Consider the following 19,354-nt stretch of genomic DNA (forward strand, 5'->3'; position numbering starts at 1 on the left):
TCTGTCTGTTAGCACATGGCAATGCTGAGGCAGTTCGTTTAAATTGCGCACAGAAACAGACGAAGCTGTCTTAGTGTGCAAAGAGGAGGCGACTTATCTAAACCTTTAAGGTCTGCAATGAACGATGACATGACTTGCAGAGTGATGCTGCAATAGATTCCACGCTTTTGTTCAGAGCAACAGCTGCAAAGCCTGAAGGAGGTTCGGATATCACGGCAATTTGAAATTAGCTGATGTCTTTCATGATTAAAATAATTCAAGACTTTAAAAAAATAAAATAAAATGATATCTACAATTGCAGCAATCCACACTGTTGCGCCTGTAATCTTTACACACACATTACCCAGAGTGCCTGCTGGGTTTGAACCCTTCTTGAACCAACAAGAGAATGTGTGAAATAGACATGGCATGGGTCATATCCTGAAAAAAAAAAAAATACTTGTACAAGGAATTTTTATGCTGCCAAGTGAAAGGATTGCCAAAATCCATAAGATGAAAAAGATTTAACACTTGAATGTGCACTCTTCATTTTTAATTTTCTTTTTCTTGATAAAAAAAAAATGTGCATGTTTGTAAATCTGCTCACTTACAGGTTTTTCAAATGCTAAAGTGTGGTCTTTAATTTTGGGAAAGCCGTTAAATGACCAATTAACCAAAAAAATAAATCCATACTAAATGGACGACAGGTCAAAAGGAAGGGGTAGTGCTGACTGAATCCAGGCTGTGGACTCAGAGAAAGCTGCCATGGCCAGAGTGACTCACCGCGTGTCTCCAGACCTCTGCCACAGGACTCTCCTGGACCTGCCAGACCCTGTCTGACTGAGTCAGGCACCAGTACACACTGATTCCATCTGTGCGTCTTCCACCTGCCAAAAACCAGACACACGACCGTCCTTATGCAGCGTCTGAAAAAACATCTGCCTTGCATCCAGCAACATTTGCACAGCCACTTCTCAGGCTGTTCAACTGCATACTGTATTGCCTGTATTCAGTCAAATTAACCCAACAAAAAAAATTTTGGGGCAAGTTTACCTGTAGGTTGGACAAACGGGGAGTGACTCGCATTCTCTTTCTTCGTAAAGGGTGTCTGGACATTCCTGCCCATCATTGGCTGACCTCTGGACGATGATTCTGTATCGTGATTGGGTGGCTGGAGTTGAGTTGACTTGGGAATGGAAAACAGAAATGAAACTTCAGCATCATAGCAGGATCTACATTATTGAAATATCTCATAGGCAGGTAAGGATGAAGATAAAATAACAAGTGTGCCTGTATTCATGCTTGGCAAGTAACCTAAACAAAAATAAATGTTGTGCATGCTCAAAAAATGACCAAAAGTTTATTAAGCACTAAGGGGAGGCACCACCCCTTAATAGGAAAAAAAAATTCCTTTACTCATATCAAAATGAAATATCAAAATTGACATATGGAACCAAAATCATTGTTTTTGACAACGGTGCTTAAACTGCTTTAGAATTCTGGATTTTGTAGCGCATTGATTTTAGAACTGTGAAAAGGCCGAGGTGTCCCTTTAATGAGAAATAAAAAATAAATAAATTTTAAAAAAAACCTGAACTGGAAGAAAAAAAAACTGGACTGGAAGAAAAAAAACCTGGACTGGAAGAAATAAAAACCTGGACTGGATGAAAAAAATACAGAGCCCCTTAAGGGTCATGGTGGGGATTCCTTTTTATTTTTTTTATTTTTTGAGCTACTTTTGCGTACCCTCGCAATGCTTTTGCATTACCTCACAACGTTTGACATTCACAACAATTACACGCAGGTTACCTTTCCGTGCAACTCTGGTAATTCATCTTGCCCTGGCTCTACATTTTGGATGGTGTAGTGACATGCGCCCTTTTGTAATGTCTAATGTTGATAAAAACGGAATGTCATTGCTTGCAGAGATTTGTTAACGTCGTTTTGTTAAGGGTGTTATGTAAGGAATAAACACAATGGGCTGTCCCATTATTGGAAATTATACAACGGCTTGGCTGAATGCTCAATTCTGACTGGTCCAAGGGTGGGCATAGCGTGTAGCTGCTTAATAAACATACTGCCAAAAAAATGCATATGTGTCAAAGATCCATCAAAGATAACTGAAATAATATAAAACCAAGCCAAAGACAAACACATTCCAAAGAGCCCTACTTATTTACTGACAATGTACTGCTATATTAGTGCTGCATGTTTTGGGAATTCAAGCAGACTAGCAAGTTTAGGGATGCCTCAAACAACAGGTTATACAACTACTAATAACAATATTTGCAAGTTACGCCAGTGTTCCTAGTGTTAATATTTGCAAGTTGCATCAGTGTTAAATTAACTGGTAACATAATTTGTCGTTTTTGTTCAGAGGGGAAAGAATGACTTTATTTAAAGGACAATTTGGGAGCTTGTATTCAGGCAAGAGAGATTTAATGTGTCTGCTCACGAGACTCTCTTAACACAGAGTCTTCCCACGCTTTCTCCCATAATTTCCTAATGGCCTATTTTATTCTTTCTTCTCTGCTGTATATTATTCTGTCACTTGCACATGGAATACTGATGTTTTCCACGTGCTACTTAACATTTCCATTTTAACCTTCTAATGTGCAAGCCATCTTACGATCCAGTATAAACCGTTTGGACTGCCTTCAGGCCAGAATTCTTTATTTCAGTCCTTCTGTAAAGGATAAAACATTTTTTTTCTAGTTTCTAAAGTAAAGTTGAAATGTTTTAAAGCCTTATACATATATTAACACAATAATTTGCTGTCAGTATAATTAAAAAATTATAAACATCTAATAATCATTCTTAACTATTTCAGTGGAGAATGCAGCTATTCAGGTCCACATTACTCCACTTGACATAAAACAATTTTGCAGGTATTATAAAAACAAATGAGTAACCTCCTTAAATGCGTAACTGAAATTCAAGATTAAACTGTATTCCAAAACAAAGGAACTGAACTTCAATATACAGCAAAGAGACACATGTCTCAAATCAAGGTTTTTTTTTTCTTACATCAAGGCTAAATTACATTCATTAAAAATCCAAATTCAGGCCTTTTAAAAAGTCAACAAAAAGAAAAGAAAAAAATGGACATTGTAGCTGGAAAAGCAAAAATATCTGACTTCATCTGAAAGACATGCTGTCACACACTACACTACAGCCCAAAGACATGCTGTCACATACACACACACCGCACCAGACAATCCCATATTCTAATATTGTTTGAGAGCCCCTGCAAGTCAGGGCCACTGAAATGGCCCTAACTTTCCTCCCTCTTACGGCAGCCCTGGTCGCTTCTCAGAAACAATACCTGGTTGGCAGGTAACAGGACAAAGTGTCCATTCGCTGAAAGGAGTCACAATGCAGTCTTTCTTGCAGGGAAGCACACAGGGGCGAACGGTGTCTGGCCGTGACGAATCTGGGCATCTAGGACAACAAGAAGGGACCTTGATTTTATCCCTCAGCATTGAAATCTGATTTCCTTTGATTTTCAGGCAGGCAGCAGATATGTGTTTTCCCTTCAGACAAAACGTGATGAAGTAGCAAAATAATGATTTCGTCTACATTTCTCATTTTTATTTGAAATGCCGAGAATTCGATTCTCAAAAATGCACCCTCTTTCTTTCCAGTCAACCATTTCAGGTTTTCAGGGGTGCATACCTAAGCTGTGATCGGAATCTTGGTTAGGCTATGAATGCAGGGATTGTGAATGCAGATTCGACACACCGGCAGTTAAGCTCACAGCAATGGCCTCGACACATTCCACTGCCCAGTCGACACCTGACACTAATTTATTTTATGCACAGTACATATTTTATTGATTTTAGATCCTTCGGTGTACCCCATGGTGAGAAAGCAGATGTGAATCACCGTACTGGCGAGAAACGCCATGCGCTGAATTCTAAGATTCTGAAAAGAAATACACTTGCCTCCAGCTTCTGCCACAAAGCAAATGAATCAACAATCAAGTTATTCCTGTCGAGCTCGCTGAAGTTCTTAGCCTCATACTACATTGTTTGCTCAACAAAACATAAACGTGAGCACAGGACTGGATCAGTACAATGTTTCCTTGCTCGCTGCAACCCAGGAATTCACAAAACAAATTCAACAGCACACCTTCAGAAAAAATAGCACAAAGAATGCCTGTCAGACCGTTTCAATTTGTGCTTCATCGCTAATGTTGTAGTACAACATGTTCTGATAACTAGTTTTCTTTTGCTGCTACTTATACATGCACAAACACACACACGCAGGCATGCATGCAGAAACACATGCACTTGCACACACACAGACCCACAAACATGCACACACACACAAACACTATCTCTCTCTCTCTCTCTCTACAACACACACCCACATACACACACATTAAATAAATAAATAAATGTGCTTCTAAGACCAAGGCATGTGGTGAAGAGGAAACATTCCATTTGAAGAACTACTGTAGGTTCTTCTGAAAGCATACAAAAACCGATGTATTCCTGGACAGAAGTAATGCTTTTGCAAAGGGAAAAAATGTACCGTCAGAGAAGTAAAAAGATATTCAAACTACCTCAATACTGTCAGAGCTACATAAGTGACAACAAAAGAGAATAAATTATGCCTTGAACTTAATGCAGTTTGAGGTTCGGATAATTACAATACTGGACTTGGCTGTCAGCTTTATTGTGAGATTAAAAAGTAAAGAGAAACCTTCAATGTATGCTATACAATATTTGTACCACATCACTATCGGTAATCAAGGATGGCGTGTGGCTGATACATTTATAGGACATGACATACAGTACATTAACACACACACACACACACACACACACACACACACATATATATATATCAATAAATAAACACCTCAAATAATTACATGTAGTACTTCTCGCTGACCGCAGCATTGTCTGCATTGTCAGCTTGTCTGATCTGAACATTCAGTCGATAACCCTTTATTTCTACTCAAAGACCACACCCGGAGGAAGACTGTCAAAGCTCATTTATACTGTCACACAAAACTTTCAAAAAGCATCACTAAACAAAAATGAGGGTGTGGCACAACGTTTGGCATTCATGCTATACTTTGGCAAGGGCCCGACTGGTGGTTACTGTTGTCTCTCTGGTAATGAGATCCTGAACTCCTGTCCATTTGTTTACATTTGCGAAAACATGGCAACATCCAGGGAAATTACTGAGATGACAGAGGAGGAAAAAATCCACAAAAAAGCTGAAAGATTCACTATATCAGCTGCCATGTCGGTAATTGGTGAATTTTTCCCCTCTAAAATCGGTATCGGTATCTGTCTGAAAAATCCCATATCGGTCAGGCTGTAATAATTAATATTAGAATGCTCAGCCTAAATTAATTTCCCATGACAGTTCAGCCTTATCTCTTTATGAAGGTGCCATTTAAGGGTGAAAAGTTCAAATGCAATAAAAAGGCAGGGACTTTTTCAGTGGATTACAGAAATACAGCCAGAGGACATGGTCTGTGACACACACTCAGGAAGGAGACCAGACAGGACCAACAAGTGTAGAGGCGGGGTAGTACTGCATATATCAGTGGCGCCCCCTGCTGTTATGTTTTGAGTATTGTGTACTTCCAGGATGAACAGCCCAGCTGCCGTAAGGATGCTCCTCCTGTGCAGTAGAATGCTGGAGTTCAGTGGGGGCTGCACCAGATCAGAAAATCAGTACTGCACCTCCCTCCCCCCCCCATGCAAATGCTACCAAAAAAGAAGGGGTGGGGGGTGGGGGTGTAGTCTATCAGCCAGAGTGCTGATGTCAGCGACGTAGGCAAAAGGCCCATGAGGAAACATAGGGTTCAGGTCTAGAAGCTGCTGGAGGGCGGAGGCCATGATGGGTGAGTCAGATGGGCGGTGGGCAGCTGCAACATGGTGGCTGTACGATAAGGCACGATAAAGGTGCGTCAGCTGCCATAGATGTTAATGAATGAGGAAAGCTGGGAATTTGAAGCACTGATGTAAAATACAAATAGTACATGCAAGGAAGACAGAGGAAACAGGATTACAAGTGTTAGCATGTCCACAACAGTAAAATCTGCTACACCACAGCAGTTCACCCGTTCACCATTTTAAAATACTATTTCAAGTTTAGTGCATGCTTTTAATTAATCCAAACAGTTTTTTTTAGATACTTTCATGTAATTCCAGCTTCACAATGGCTGGTGTAGGGGCATCAATTACATGAATATATACTTCAAGTAATTCCAAAGCTGCTTGTACAACAGCATCATGCCTCCAGAGGTTGTAGGTGTTTGTATTACCTGTTAATGTTTTATTTACATTTAATTTAGTCTATGATGCGTGCAGCCGAAGACTGCTGTGCTCAAGGAAATAAGAGGCACGGCTGCCTGTATCAACAGTACTACACATGAAAGTGCCTCAAAGCAGCAACAAATTGACAGGTCTGAAAATAGTTCCTGCTCCTGCAATTTGAACTTGTGGGGGGAAAAAAAATTACAAAAACACCTTCATGTCATTTTCACCAACTACCTCAAGACAACCCAGATCTGTCGAACATGTTAGATGTCAGCATGCCATTTCAACTGTTACAACTCCTCATCTGTAATGTCAGGGCTTAATAAGTAGGCATTTGACCACAGAGCTGAAACTCTCTCCTCTTTCATAGTTGGACATATTTTTAGCTTAAAATTTCACATTAGATTGGTTTCGGTAGTCATAACCCAGCTGTTGGCTGGGATGTGTTAAAAAGCACCATGCAGGAGCACACATGCACGTGTATATGCATGTGCGCGTGCACGTGCAGCAGCGCGACCCGGCCCTCTGGCCCCTGCAGCTCCCCGTAGGAAAGCCCTGAGGCTGTGGCCCTGTGTGTGGAATCACGCTGGGGCTTCGGAGTTATCAGCTGGCTGCTCGCTTACATACGCGAGAGCCCATTAAAATGGCCTCCCAAAATAATAACAACACCCCGTTTTACTAGCCAGCTAAAACAGCTTTATTGTGTGCTGTGCTCTATATCAATGTGAACAAAATCGCCAGACCAACTGGAGATATCGCTCTGATGTGCAGTTTCCCGACGTGCTACAATATATACAATCATACAACAACACCCTTGGAAATCACTTTGATAAAGAGCTTCAGCGTGCTCACAGGCTAACACAAATCATAGTTAAACAACCTACGGTCCAATAATGCTTTGGAGTTGGCGATGATTTGCTGAGGACACCTTCAGAAGATCAAAGTGGGATGTCTTATCAACCACTTACCGATGATTTTCAAGAGCCCAGCTTACACTGCTTAAAACACTAACATAACAACACTGGTGAGATTATAAATCAGAGCCCATCTTACACTGCTTAAAACACTAACATAACAACACTGGTGAGATTATAAATCAGAGCCCAGCGGTATTTTAGCAAGATGGTAGCAACAATTAAGTCGACTGAAGGGGTATATGAATTCCTTGATTGTTGTCTGTCTTGGAGTAACAGGGTGTTCGTTTTCAGAAAAAACAAATATTCCTTTCAATTTCCTCACTATACTTTTCAGATTCCTAAGTATTCGGTTTCACAAAATGAGTCGAGAAATGTATGTAAGCACGTATGTTCTTTTGCGCACTTTTGGTCAGTTTTTCTACTAATCTCATTCTCTGAATTAATTTAGAATACCATTAACACAGGGAAAAAAACCTGTATAAAACCTATTATCTGCATTTCAATTCAGGTCTGGCTACACCCCTAGTAGGATGACAAAGAAAATTGAGTGTAAACTGAAAATGCATAATGGTGCATTTTTGCTTCAAAATAATCTAACAAAAGAGTGGATTTGAGAACGTTTCATTCAGTGAGCCCCATATTACAACACAGACACCATGATTGAGAAGCTAAATCCTGATCCCTCTCTGTAAGGTCACATGAAACTCAACATTATCTCCTCCTTCAGATAAAACATGTCCTAGAGAAGTAAATCCACTCTATCAGACGTACTGTACAGCAGCGACAGGTTTCCAGTTAAAAAATAAATTGAACAAGCAACAAGTACATAAAAAAATACAAAAAAAAGTTTTTAAATAAAAAAGTGCATTTAAGTTTGACAGAAGTTTCTGATCATTTTCTGAGAAGTTAGTGTTCAGAAAGTAAATTGCAACTACGGATATCATACTATTATGAATTCAAAAGTGCTGATGAATGAAACGCAATCTCATTTTCACCGGAAATTAAAAACTTCTTTCACAAGAAAAAAGATAAGTTTTCTTTTTTTAACAGAGCAGACAGTACCTTCTTTTGTATTATTATATATATATATATATATATATATATATATACACATATATATATATACAGACACTTTTTTTTCATTATTCTGGACAGAGGGAAAGCAAAGAGGGTGCCAGAGAAGAGGGATCACAGGACAGAAAGTGCCATGGTGGGGATCAAAGGGGGGATTGGTACAGGGAGAGAGCCACCCTATGGACTGCACCACACGTCCTGCCAAGAGGGTTACAAGTCTGAGGAATGCTAACGCCGCGCCTGCAGAGAGCTCCTATGCATATGTGAAGCCAAGCTCCACTAAAACTAATCAAATAATCAGTAGGAACATAATTAGCAGTTAAAAGAGGCGTGAGTGCTCAATGTGGAATCAAGAGTCAGGGAGCAGAAGACGTTTAAACTGTGAATTTCTGCGACTCCACAGTTGAACTGAACGCAGAGAAATAAAAGCCCGTCTGAAATAGCCATGCGCTAGGCAGAAAGGAACATTGGCCAGGGTTTTAATATGTAGTAAGGGAGTGCTGAAGCAAGTGACTGTGTCATTGTCATTGTCATTGTCATGGAGGTGTGGTGGTATTGCATTAGCTAAAATACATGCATGTTAGTCTTATCTTATTTCCCAGTGATACTGCCAAATGTCTAAAAGTGCTATTGTGTGCTCATGACCTGACGTTAATATCGGTACGTAAAAAGAGCCCGAATTCAGTTACCGGTTTTCATGGTAACCATATTCTCTCAGGAGACTTCTGAGTCTGCACCACGGAATTCTCCAATTCTAGTCGGACCCCAAACATGCAACAGTATTGTCAAAAATGCCCAGCGGACGCAGTACAAACACGCTTGGCTAAATATCAGGAAGAGGAGGAAGGGGAAATAGACTAAAATACGCTGCACACCAAAGAGCCGGTACCTTTTTGGGATGACCTGCCCCACGTTGGTCTTGACGCAGGACACCTTGCGGTTCTGGACCCCGACGGCGCAGGCGGGCTCCTGGGTCCAGCCGGTGGTGCCGTTTAACGAGGCGATGGCGGGGTCTTCCGAGCAGGGGCCCCAGGGCGAAGTCTCCCAGTGGAACGTGACGCACGGATGGTCGTTACAGGACCTCCACTCCTCCAGGGCGGTGGCCGCGGGACACGCTTCGCCCCCTAATCCCAAACACACCGCGCAGCGCCAAAGCAGCTCAGCTTATGAACCCCATCACTTCTGCATGCTCCATGTGCTCCCCGTCTCACAGTTATGTGAACCATTTTACACACGCACATGCACACACACACACACACATTCACTCACGCACACACACACGCAAGCACAAACACACATGCACACACACGCACACATTCACTCACGCACACACACACGCAAGCACACACACATGCAAGCACAAACACACATGCACACACACGCACACATTCACTCACGCACACACACACATGCGAGCACAAACACACATGCACACACACATACACACATTCACCCACGCACACGCACATGCAAGCACAAACACACATGCACACACACGCACACATTCACTCACGCACACGCAAGCACACACACACATGCACACACACGCACACATTCACTCACGCACACGCACAAGCAAGCACAAACACACATGCGCACACACGTGAAAAAATGCACGCACACACACAAACACGGGCACATACACGCGTGTGCACACACGTGCACACAGAGACATGCACACACGCAAGCAAACACACGCGCACACACACGCACGCGCACGCGCACATTTTCAAGCACGCACACCCACACGCACACTCACACACACATCGCATCTACAACAGATTCATTTAAAAATTTTGGTGGGATTCAAATTCAGCCATTTGAACCCTACGTTGAATTATGTTACAGTGTTGTGTTCAGTCTGCTTTGCTTTCCCCCCCCGCACCAGAAAGACAAACTATTCCACTTATTTCACAACGTGAAATAAAAAATTATCCCTCCAACTGCGAGAATATTAATGAGGAATTGCCAGGTCGGTGATGCTTGGTTGGTCTTCAGAGGATGCGTAGAAAACATATTTCCATTTTGCTGCCGTTGGAAACGCAGCGACAATTATGCGCGAGCTGGATGTCTCCGGGCTCTCGTGTATTTTTCTGTCATAATTATACCACTGCTTATGCATTCCAAAAGGGCCCAAGCGATTTGTGTCACACCGGGTCCACTACAGAATAATTTAAGGTCAGATCCCATTGGACGGCAGCAGTCTGTCAGCCTGAAGATAGCCGGTCTCCACAATCACACAAGTTTCTGAATGCAAACAGTACTTTTTTGATTAAATATTGATTTTTAAAGCAGGAATTTTGTTGTTTTTTTTTTCTTCTCCTCCCCCAACAGCGATGGATTAATTGCCACTTGTTGCCCGAGGGTCTGGTATCTAACTCAGACAGCTGTGAAAATGATAAGAATGCTTTAAGCTGAAGTTATGGTAAATCCATGACAAAAGTGACACGCGCAGGAGCGGATGATTTCTAAGCTCCGTTCCTTTCAAATGAAGACGGATGGCCCGGCCTTCTGTCTGCAGTCCTCCCGCTGTGCCACAATGAAATCTCCAGGTAAGATCACAGTGCATTTCAACTGGTTTAAAAAGGTCCTGCTCACACCTGATCAACCGAGGGAAAGATTACAAACACAACGCAACGAAAGCGATTCATTGGATACTTATAATTAAGATGTGCTAGAGTTTAACCCATTTATGCATATTTACACATATCAGATCACTCCCTTTTGTGGGGGCAATGACCAGCCTGTAGTTCAATTTCAAGCACGGCATTGCATAAGGACCACACACATAAGGAACATTTATCAGATAGTCACCTCCTCCAGGGAGGGCCAGGATGGTGCGGGTTCGACTCTGCCTGCCCTCAGAGTTTTTGGTCGTGCAGGAGTGGGAGCAGGGGGACCAGTCGGACCAGGAGCTGACCACGCAATCTCTGGGACAGGACAGGCGACAGGACACCTGCGTGGGAGGCGGGGCTTCCGTACAAAGCTCGCTGTTCACCACCTCACCTGCGGGAAGTGAGTCCAATTAGCCATGCAGTACCCACACACCCATCTCAGATACAAAACAGCACCCACGCGTGAAAAAATCTAACACACATTTTAACCCATTCACTTATTCTGCAGTTCAAAACTTAGTCCAATATGTATGTATATTGTAGTATTCAGAGCTGTTCGAAGATACCACATCCCTTGTATGATACTGGATGTGCATCTGATGAGTCAACCGGACCATAGCTTGGGTAGCATGTTCAGCGAGCACCAAATGTTTTATACAGATTCACTTTAAATACACAGAACTCGTTCAACTAGTGACTCTGATGAGGTCACACACCACAGTCTCTTTAAGATCCTCAAATTCGTAGACCCAGTGATGTAAGATATTTGTCAAACTTTCCAAGGTTTTATTATCTCAGGTTTGTAAAAAAAATTATTTCACATATTCAAAGGGTTTTATATAGATTTTTTTTGCATTTTTAAAATTTTATAAATGCGATACACTCTAGACTAAATTATACTCTAGCATCGTACCTACTGTAAATGCCTGTTACCACATACACCTTTGATGTGTTTCATGCCCCAAAAAATATACAGAATACCTGAACATTCATTACCTTTCCCACTTCAGATATTTAAAACGTAACTAAAACTATCTAAATATAACTAAACTAATTAAAAACTAACTGAGCATTTGTTCTTATACAGCTTCCAGACAGAACACACCACCATTCCAGTATTATTTGTTCTTTATTTTATCTAAAAATAATGTGAATTCCTACACAGCTGATTGCTTTTTGATTCCGCTCATTCTCACAGTTTTGTCAAAGGCTGTCCTGAAGTGGTGCACTGTAATTCAGATGAAGCAATAATCAAATCTTAATTTTCTTTTCATGTATGCATTGGCACAGAAGATTTATGATAGTTTACAGGCAGTAAACTGTGCATGACATTATCTGAAAGTAAAATAATTTCTTAGTCCCATTAGCAGAATATGCGTCTCCTAAATTAACTGCATTCATTATACCCAGAAAGAAAATTACATTCTTATATTAAAAAATAAATAACTGACTAAATAAAGTGGCATAGTTGTTATTGTGATTTTGCAGGCCGTGTGATCTACGTGACTTTGACCATGGTGCGAGACATGGTGGTTCCAGCATCTCAGAAACAGCTGCCCTCCTGGGATTTTACACGAGCTGGTTCCACGGACATCAGTGACTTCAATTTATTTCATTGGTCTGCACAGCCCCCAGCTCTCAATCCAATGGAGCACTTTAGGGATGTGGCGAAAATAGTCTGCAGAAGCTGCATGATGCTACCAAGTCAGCATGGACCAAAGGAATGCACCCTGGTGAATCCTTGCCACAAAGAATTCAGGCTAGTCTGGAGGCAAAAGCAGATCCTTATATATATAAAAATATCTTCCAAATCATGATTTTGTTCATAATTCCCAAAAAACTGGTCAAAGTCCCTTTGAAGACTGTGATGCCCAGCTGAGCTTTTGTGTCTGACAGTTGTTTATTCTGAGCTGAACTCAGTTACAAAAGCACTGTTCCAAAAACCCAAAAAAAAAAAAACAAAAAAAAAACAATGCGTTTATGTGTCTTATGTTTCTTTCTAAAACGCATTTAGCACCATCAGTAAAAGCCTTCGCAAAAAAATAAAAATAGCCGCAGGGACCTTTATTTCCCTCCTTCCAGAATTTCAAAGCTGCTGGTGCTGTGTCCTCAGTGTGCAAACATCAGGGAACAGCTTTGGCTGCAGAGACCCATCAAGCAACACTGCCACTCATTCTGTGACTAAATAATCCTGCAACCCTGGCACCAACGTCATGGGAAATAACACTTAACCTACTGTTCACTGGAAAAATGTAAACTTAAAAAGAATAAAAATACTGGTAAACAAGTTGATTGAAATGTTTGGATTGGACTTAAATTTGATGTGGCAGTGCTGAAAGAGAAATAGGTGGTGACATTTTAACTTATCAAAAAATAAAAACATACCCAGCTTTTGCCACAATGAAATATACAGTATAATGTACAAAAGCAGTTTTATCACATACAGTACAGATATCATTCATTCCCTTAATTAAATGGCAAGCTTAAGGATTAAAAATGTAGATACTAATATCAAGGGCCCAGCCTCAGATATGTATTAAAATTGTGAGATCTCACAGATCAATGCCGGAACACAATTAGAACTGTGACTGTGCATGCTGACTTAAGAAAGCATTCTTCCTAAGAATCACAGTCTACGTTTGAAATGCATTTTAACAATGAGAACAGGACCCTTAATTGAAAATGAACTACTCGCCCAGCAAATTAAAAGGTTACATTTCAGCTGTCTTTCGATTAATTACTATGAAATCAAGCGTGTCTGCTAAATAGAAATCTTTTTTTTGAACAACTATAGTTGATATACATGTATTTAAAGAGTCTATTTGAGTGTATATAAGTTAAGAATGATCATATGGTTTGCTAGTTTGGTTATAGAGTTCTTTACAAAAAAAGGCATATACTAACACATGGGTCACATGACTTACTACGTGTAACGTGGATTATTTAATACAAGTCATCTCTTGTATCTGTTATGGGGGTAACTTGGTGAAAGTTATAAAAGCAGGCCATTCGCACGATAAAACTAATAGTACTCAAGCAAGTAGTCTAGTGCCCACAACAGAGAGCTACCTATGAAATATTTACTGCAAAGAAACACTTAGAAAATGTCTAAGAGGAAATGAAAAACAAATAGACTTCCTGTTTCTAAAAGGCTCCTTCATTGTGTTTGAGTCTGCCATTATAACAGAAAAGCAGTTTTTCAAAATTCTTTTTTGAGACCTGGAATATATGGTGACATGACAAATAAAACAAATTCATGCTAATATGATGAATTTCAAAGGCAACAATCTGATCTCCAGTTTAACCTCTTTCAATGTAAAATACATCCATGTATGCTATTAAATATGTTTGTAATTCACAGCCTTCTTATAAAATCAGATACTACTTTACTTGAACACCGATTTGTATTCTTTATTTAGGTGAGCAATTGCAGAATAGCAGCTTAAAATCATCTTACTGCTTCCATAAAATACTTAGGAAACATTTAGGAAATTCCAACGTTAATAGATGTAATAAATAAATAATGTACAAACATATGGCACACACACACTTAAAATGTGATGAGAACAACGGGAGTGTTGTTTTAGCATTCCATAGGCTACTACACATTATGTGACTTTAGCAAATACATCCTTATCGGCACTTGATATAATTGTCACTTCACTTGATTGAGTCTCTTGAATACAATGAGTACAATCAAACAGCCATCCACAGGCACTATAATATAGACAAGACTCTTTCAGTTCAAAATTCTCATCAAAAGGCTCTTCTTCAGGGAGCATATTGGTAATTTGTACAGCCAAGGCAACCCCAGAACACTCCTCCGGGATGGAGCAAGGGAGGTTTATGCCACTTTTATTTTTAGACCAAAGAAATGCCAACTCTCCGCTCGGAATATCCCTGACTCAAGCAGAAATGTGAACAATAATTCAGGGGAATGTCCCGTTGCTTAATTTAGATAATTAATCAGAACAATCGCACCATAGACCAGTCACCAGTAGTCTGGACCGATGGATAGAAAGGTCATTTACCAGATTACAGTCACTGCCATTGATTGCCTGGGCAAATAACTGACACTTTGATAGGGGCGAGAGTCAGCTGGAAAACAGATGGCTGTGGAGTGCCCACAGTTTCATGTTCAAAAAGGGCAGTTAAAACCCTGCATGCAATATCAGTGACCCAAACACATTACCTCAGGCACTCAGCAAAGCTTTTTATAGCACTTTACCCAGGACCGAGTTCTACTGGTTCAAACAAAGTCAAAGTAAGTAAAGGTGGTCTGTCAGGATTGGACAGGTCCAATTTATAACTAGAAAGAAGTCTTGCAATGTTCCAGTAAGGTGGTACACCGAGATAAAGGCCATTCACATTCACTGATGCAACAGTCCACAGAATTTCTTTTTTTTACACACACAGCTTTTCTGAAAGCACAGCAGCTCCTTCCAGGGTTCTGGAGGGACATGTGATTAGTCCACATTATAACCCTATAGGCAAGACCAGGTTTTTAATGAAAGATTAGTGCTGAACGACCCATTGAGAAAATGAGAAGAATCCTCAAATGTTGTGGTAATTAAAACAGAGGCCGTGGTCTCTGCCGATTAGGAAACGCATACATTCTGCAATTCGCAGTTAATAAATGATGCGCGCGGCATTACCATAACTGGAAAGGCAACTGCGTGCGGCATGATGGCGTCACAAAGACGTTCGCATGCGATCTGGGGGAGTTCAGGGGAGCGAGCACTCTCTGCTGAAATCTGCGAGATGTCATTTCGACTGCGTCGCGCTACAGTTCAAAAGTTTAACTGCCACTGACGTGAGTCAGAGGAAGACGCTCCATGTACTCAGCAGCTTGTGCAAGCAGGCTGTGGGCTCCCTGATTGGGCATCAGGGTCACATGTCAGCAATGAGGCATGGTCTGAATTCCTCCATCCCCTGTGTTGCCAGCCAGTTGGCACAAGCATAGTTCAGATCCAACAGAAGTCCACAGGACCCATCCATGCCCTGGAACACAGCCATAACTGGATGGGCCATGAAGCCAGTTTTACTTCCAGTAAAAAATGTTGATGGGCACACACAGACAGTACAGGTCAAGTGAGCATGCAGTGTTCATTTGAGTATTTTTAAATTAAGTGCATGGGAATGTCCTTTAAAAAGTGTATAATCTTGTAAAACTCAAGTGATTTACCATTTAATATGCATCCTCAGTCCCACTCATTCAGCTGATCTCTTATGACTTTTTGTGTCCTTTTCTCAGCTTCATTGCTTCATTATACAGTATGTTGAATTTATTTGTATTTATTCATTTTAAAGAAAGGCAGTGTAAGGGAGTGAGGTTTATGTGAAAAATGTTATTATTAATAATTTTCTGAACATAGCGGGTTTAAGCATCAACACCCTTGTATTACGTTTGTAACTCTGTATACCAAACAAGATGCATCAACAATCAAAACACCTCACTTATGTAAAAATATATTTATTTGATTTAATTTGGTAATTATCAAATTTATCAATTATCAAAAAATTAAATTGCCAAATTTTTTGATAGGCAGAGTGAACTGTTGCATCAACCTTTAAGAAATGTATTAAATTACAACAACAATTCACGTCACACCAAAATATGAGGTTCAACTACCTTAATAAAAATAACTGAAATGAACTGAAAACATCAGAAAATCCTTAATACGTCACCACAATAGTGAACGTTACAAACACGGACAAGTTAGTCACACAAGAAAGGAATTAAAGAAAATAACCAAACCACAGCGTGTTTGTCTCAAAGCAATCCCAGGCTGAGCCAAGACTGAAACTCAAGAACCAAAAGACAGCAGGATATTCCAAAAGACCAGAGGTGAAATGGAGAATACGTGACGCTGCACTCAAATGCCCACTCTCAACTGTTACAAACTGACTTCGGACTAAAAGAAAGCTGCATTTTTTATCTAGTGAAAGAGAGTGGGGAGGGGGGGGGGGGGGGTGGTCAATGTACAATAAAATTCAAAGTTTAACGTTATGGGTAAATTAACCAGCTCTCCTAGTGGGCATCATGGTGACATATTAAGGATTTTCTGATCTTTTTGGGAGGGACAGCTTTGGTTATTACAAGAATGTTTGTGAGCTACAATGTGAAGAAACTACACACACGCACATACAAATGCACATAGTGTTCTTGGCACAAGCATATTAATTGCTTACAAATGTTAACAAATTGACTGTAATGAACGCTTTTCACCTTTAAAGTTCAGCAGTGGTATTTACCACACAAAGTAGAAGCAACACAAAAGAAATGTTGTTAGTACATTGCCTATAAATGGAAAACAGAACTGGCTCTAAGCATGACCCTTGAACGATCCCACAATTGGAACATTACATAAAATGGAGGCCGCAAACCGTCTGCCCTAGAGAGAAAAAATCCATTAAAAATTATTCTGAGAAGCTTACCCAGATTCTAGGTCTAATAAAATTAGGAAAGAGCTCTTGTCAGCGTCTACATTAATAAGGTCATCTTGATACACATTTACACCATCTCAACAACAGGAGCAGTGAAATGAAACAAAATGCAATTAATTATTTGAAAAGAAGTGAATGCTTCATGTCATTGCTGATTCAAATGAAATGCGCATTAAAATCAGACCGTTTCTTGGCCTGAAAATACAGGAGCTATTGATTCATGTTGTATTTATGAACTTGAAAAACAAAGTAACATAAAATAAATCTTAAAGACGCTCGTCAGGATGAAACATGGCGGTCCTGAATTTTCACAGTATTGGTAAACCGATGAGAAGTGACAGGTGCCAGAGAGATGAACCTCAAAAAATTGAAATAATAAATCAAATTTAATTGGTGCTCCTGCACTCCTTAAGTTTGACGGATAGGAAGTAGTTTGCAGGTGGAACCGGTCTAGCTCAAAATGCAGATATTACAACTGTCCTTTTCGATTGTGCAGTCAGCGACACAATTCTCTCGACTCATGTATGTTAATATTTTCTATAACACATTTTGACAGTATCGAGTTTCCCCAGGCACTACCAAAAATGTCTGGGACGTCAGTGGTTTAACACTGAGAGAACATCAGGGTGGAGCCATTCATGGTCCCACAATGCATATTCAAAATCCATTCATTAGGCAAAAACAATTTGATTTGAAGTCAAAAAAATAAAAAGGGATGAAGTGAGAAATATACATTTATTCCGAATTAAAGGTTTGTAATTAGTGAAGAAAGCGTTCAGTTTAAAAACTAGAGACCGCCTCTCGGTGCAAAGAGCTCTGTAAATGGACTGCTGCCTGAGGGGTCTCCTGCATTATTAATGCCTGGCTCCAGCTCTGGAGCTCTAACTCAAATATAATACAGTATCTGGCTGCGTGCAGTTCCCAGAGGATTTACGTTTTTGCTCCCACATGCAATTTTAGTTTCACAACTATTATCATACATGAGTTACCCTTACAGGGGTGATAAGAATATTTCAAGTGTTCATCTTTTCACAACAGCTGAAACACTACTCATTTGAATAATAATAAATTTTTAAAAACTCAAGAATAATAGTGTGTGAATATTATGGTAACATCTGTCAGGGCTGTGTGACTGCGCTCAGAAAGTTTTATCTAGTTGCAATAAGTTTCCATATAGACACTTAGCCATACACACCCACAATCTCTGTGTCACTGACTGCTGTCTGGACACCTCACTTAATGCCCAACAGCTGACAACTGATACCAAGAAAGCAACTGAAACCGTAGCACAGTACACAAATACAATGTCCATGAAAATGCAAATAAATGATGCTCTGCTCTATTTCCTAAACAAAATCTCCAGGGCTATTCTATTCGTATTTACAATGTACAATATACAGTGCCTCAGCCAAAACCCATAACATATGCGCTGGGTAGGAAGGGAAGCATAACGAAGGAGTTATTGAGGTAAGAATCGATCTCTCTGATGAGTCATTTAAAACAGAGGTTCTAGGACATTCAGATATTTACTGTACGTATATCTATTGCTTCTCTTGGTTGTTTACAAGTGCTGAACATTACAGATATAAACTAGCAACCAATTAAAACAATTACATGACAAAACTCAATGACTCACATATATATATATTTTGCACTGAATTTGTTTTTAACAACGGGTGGAACAGTGGTGCAATGGTCGCCTTACAGCAAGAAGGTCCTGGGTTTGAATCCCAGTTGTGAGAAGTTCTCTCCATGCCCACATGGGTTTATTCCTGGTACTCCAGTTTCCTCCCACAGTCCAAAGACATGCAGGTAGGCAAACTGGAAACTCTAAATTGCCCATAGGCATGAGTGTGTGAGTGAATAGGGAGTTTATGGTGTGTGTGCACTGTGATAGATTGCTGATCTGTCCAGGATGTATTCCTACCTCTCACCCAATGCACGCTGAGATTGATTCCAGCACCCCCTGTAACCCTGACCAGGATAAGCAGGTATAGATAATAGATGGATGGATGGATAGTTTTTAACATTCCAATAA

At 40.3% G+C, this 19,354-nt stretch overlaps 1 protein-coding gene across 3 annotated transcripts in view; it reads right to left on the bottom strand.

The window, feature by feature from the left end:
- thsd7ba (thrombospondin, type I, domain containing 7Ba) overlaps positions 1-19,354 on the bottom strand; it is a 159,796-nt gene that overhangs the window by 50,191 nt on the left and 90,251 nt on the right. For all 3 annotated transcript variants that reach the window (XM_064311520.1, XM_064311521.1, XM_064311519.1), the window contains exons 9-13: positions 11,069-11,260; positions 9,144-9,378; positions 3,305-3,420; positions 1,033-1,165; positions 763-866 (exon numbers count right to left, since the gene is read on the bottom strand). In XM_064311520.1, the coding sequence (XP_064167590.1) occupies positions 763-866; positions 1,033-1,165; positions 3,305-3,420; positions 9,144-9,378; positions 11,069-11,260 (780 nt within the window). The remainder of the gene's footprint in view (positions 1-762; positions 867-1,032; positions 1,166-3,304; positions 3,421-9,143; positions 9,379-11,068; positions 11,261-19,354) is intronic.

Source organism: Anguilla rostrata, chromosome 15, assembly GCF_018555375.3.
Source record: "Anguilla rostrata isolate EN2019 chromosome 15, ASM1855537v3, whole genome shotgun sequence".
Taxonomy (NCBI): Eukaryota; Metazoa; Chordata; class Actinopteri; order Anguilliformes; family Anguillidae; genus Anguilla; species Anguilla rostrata.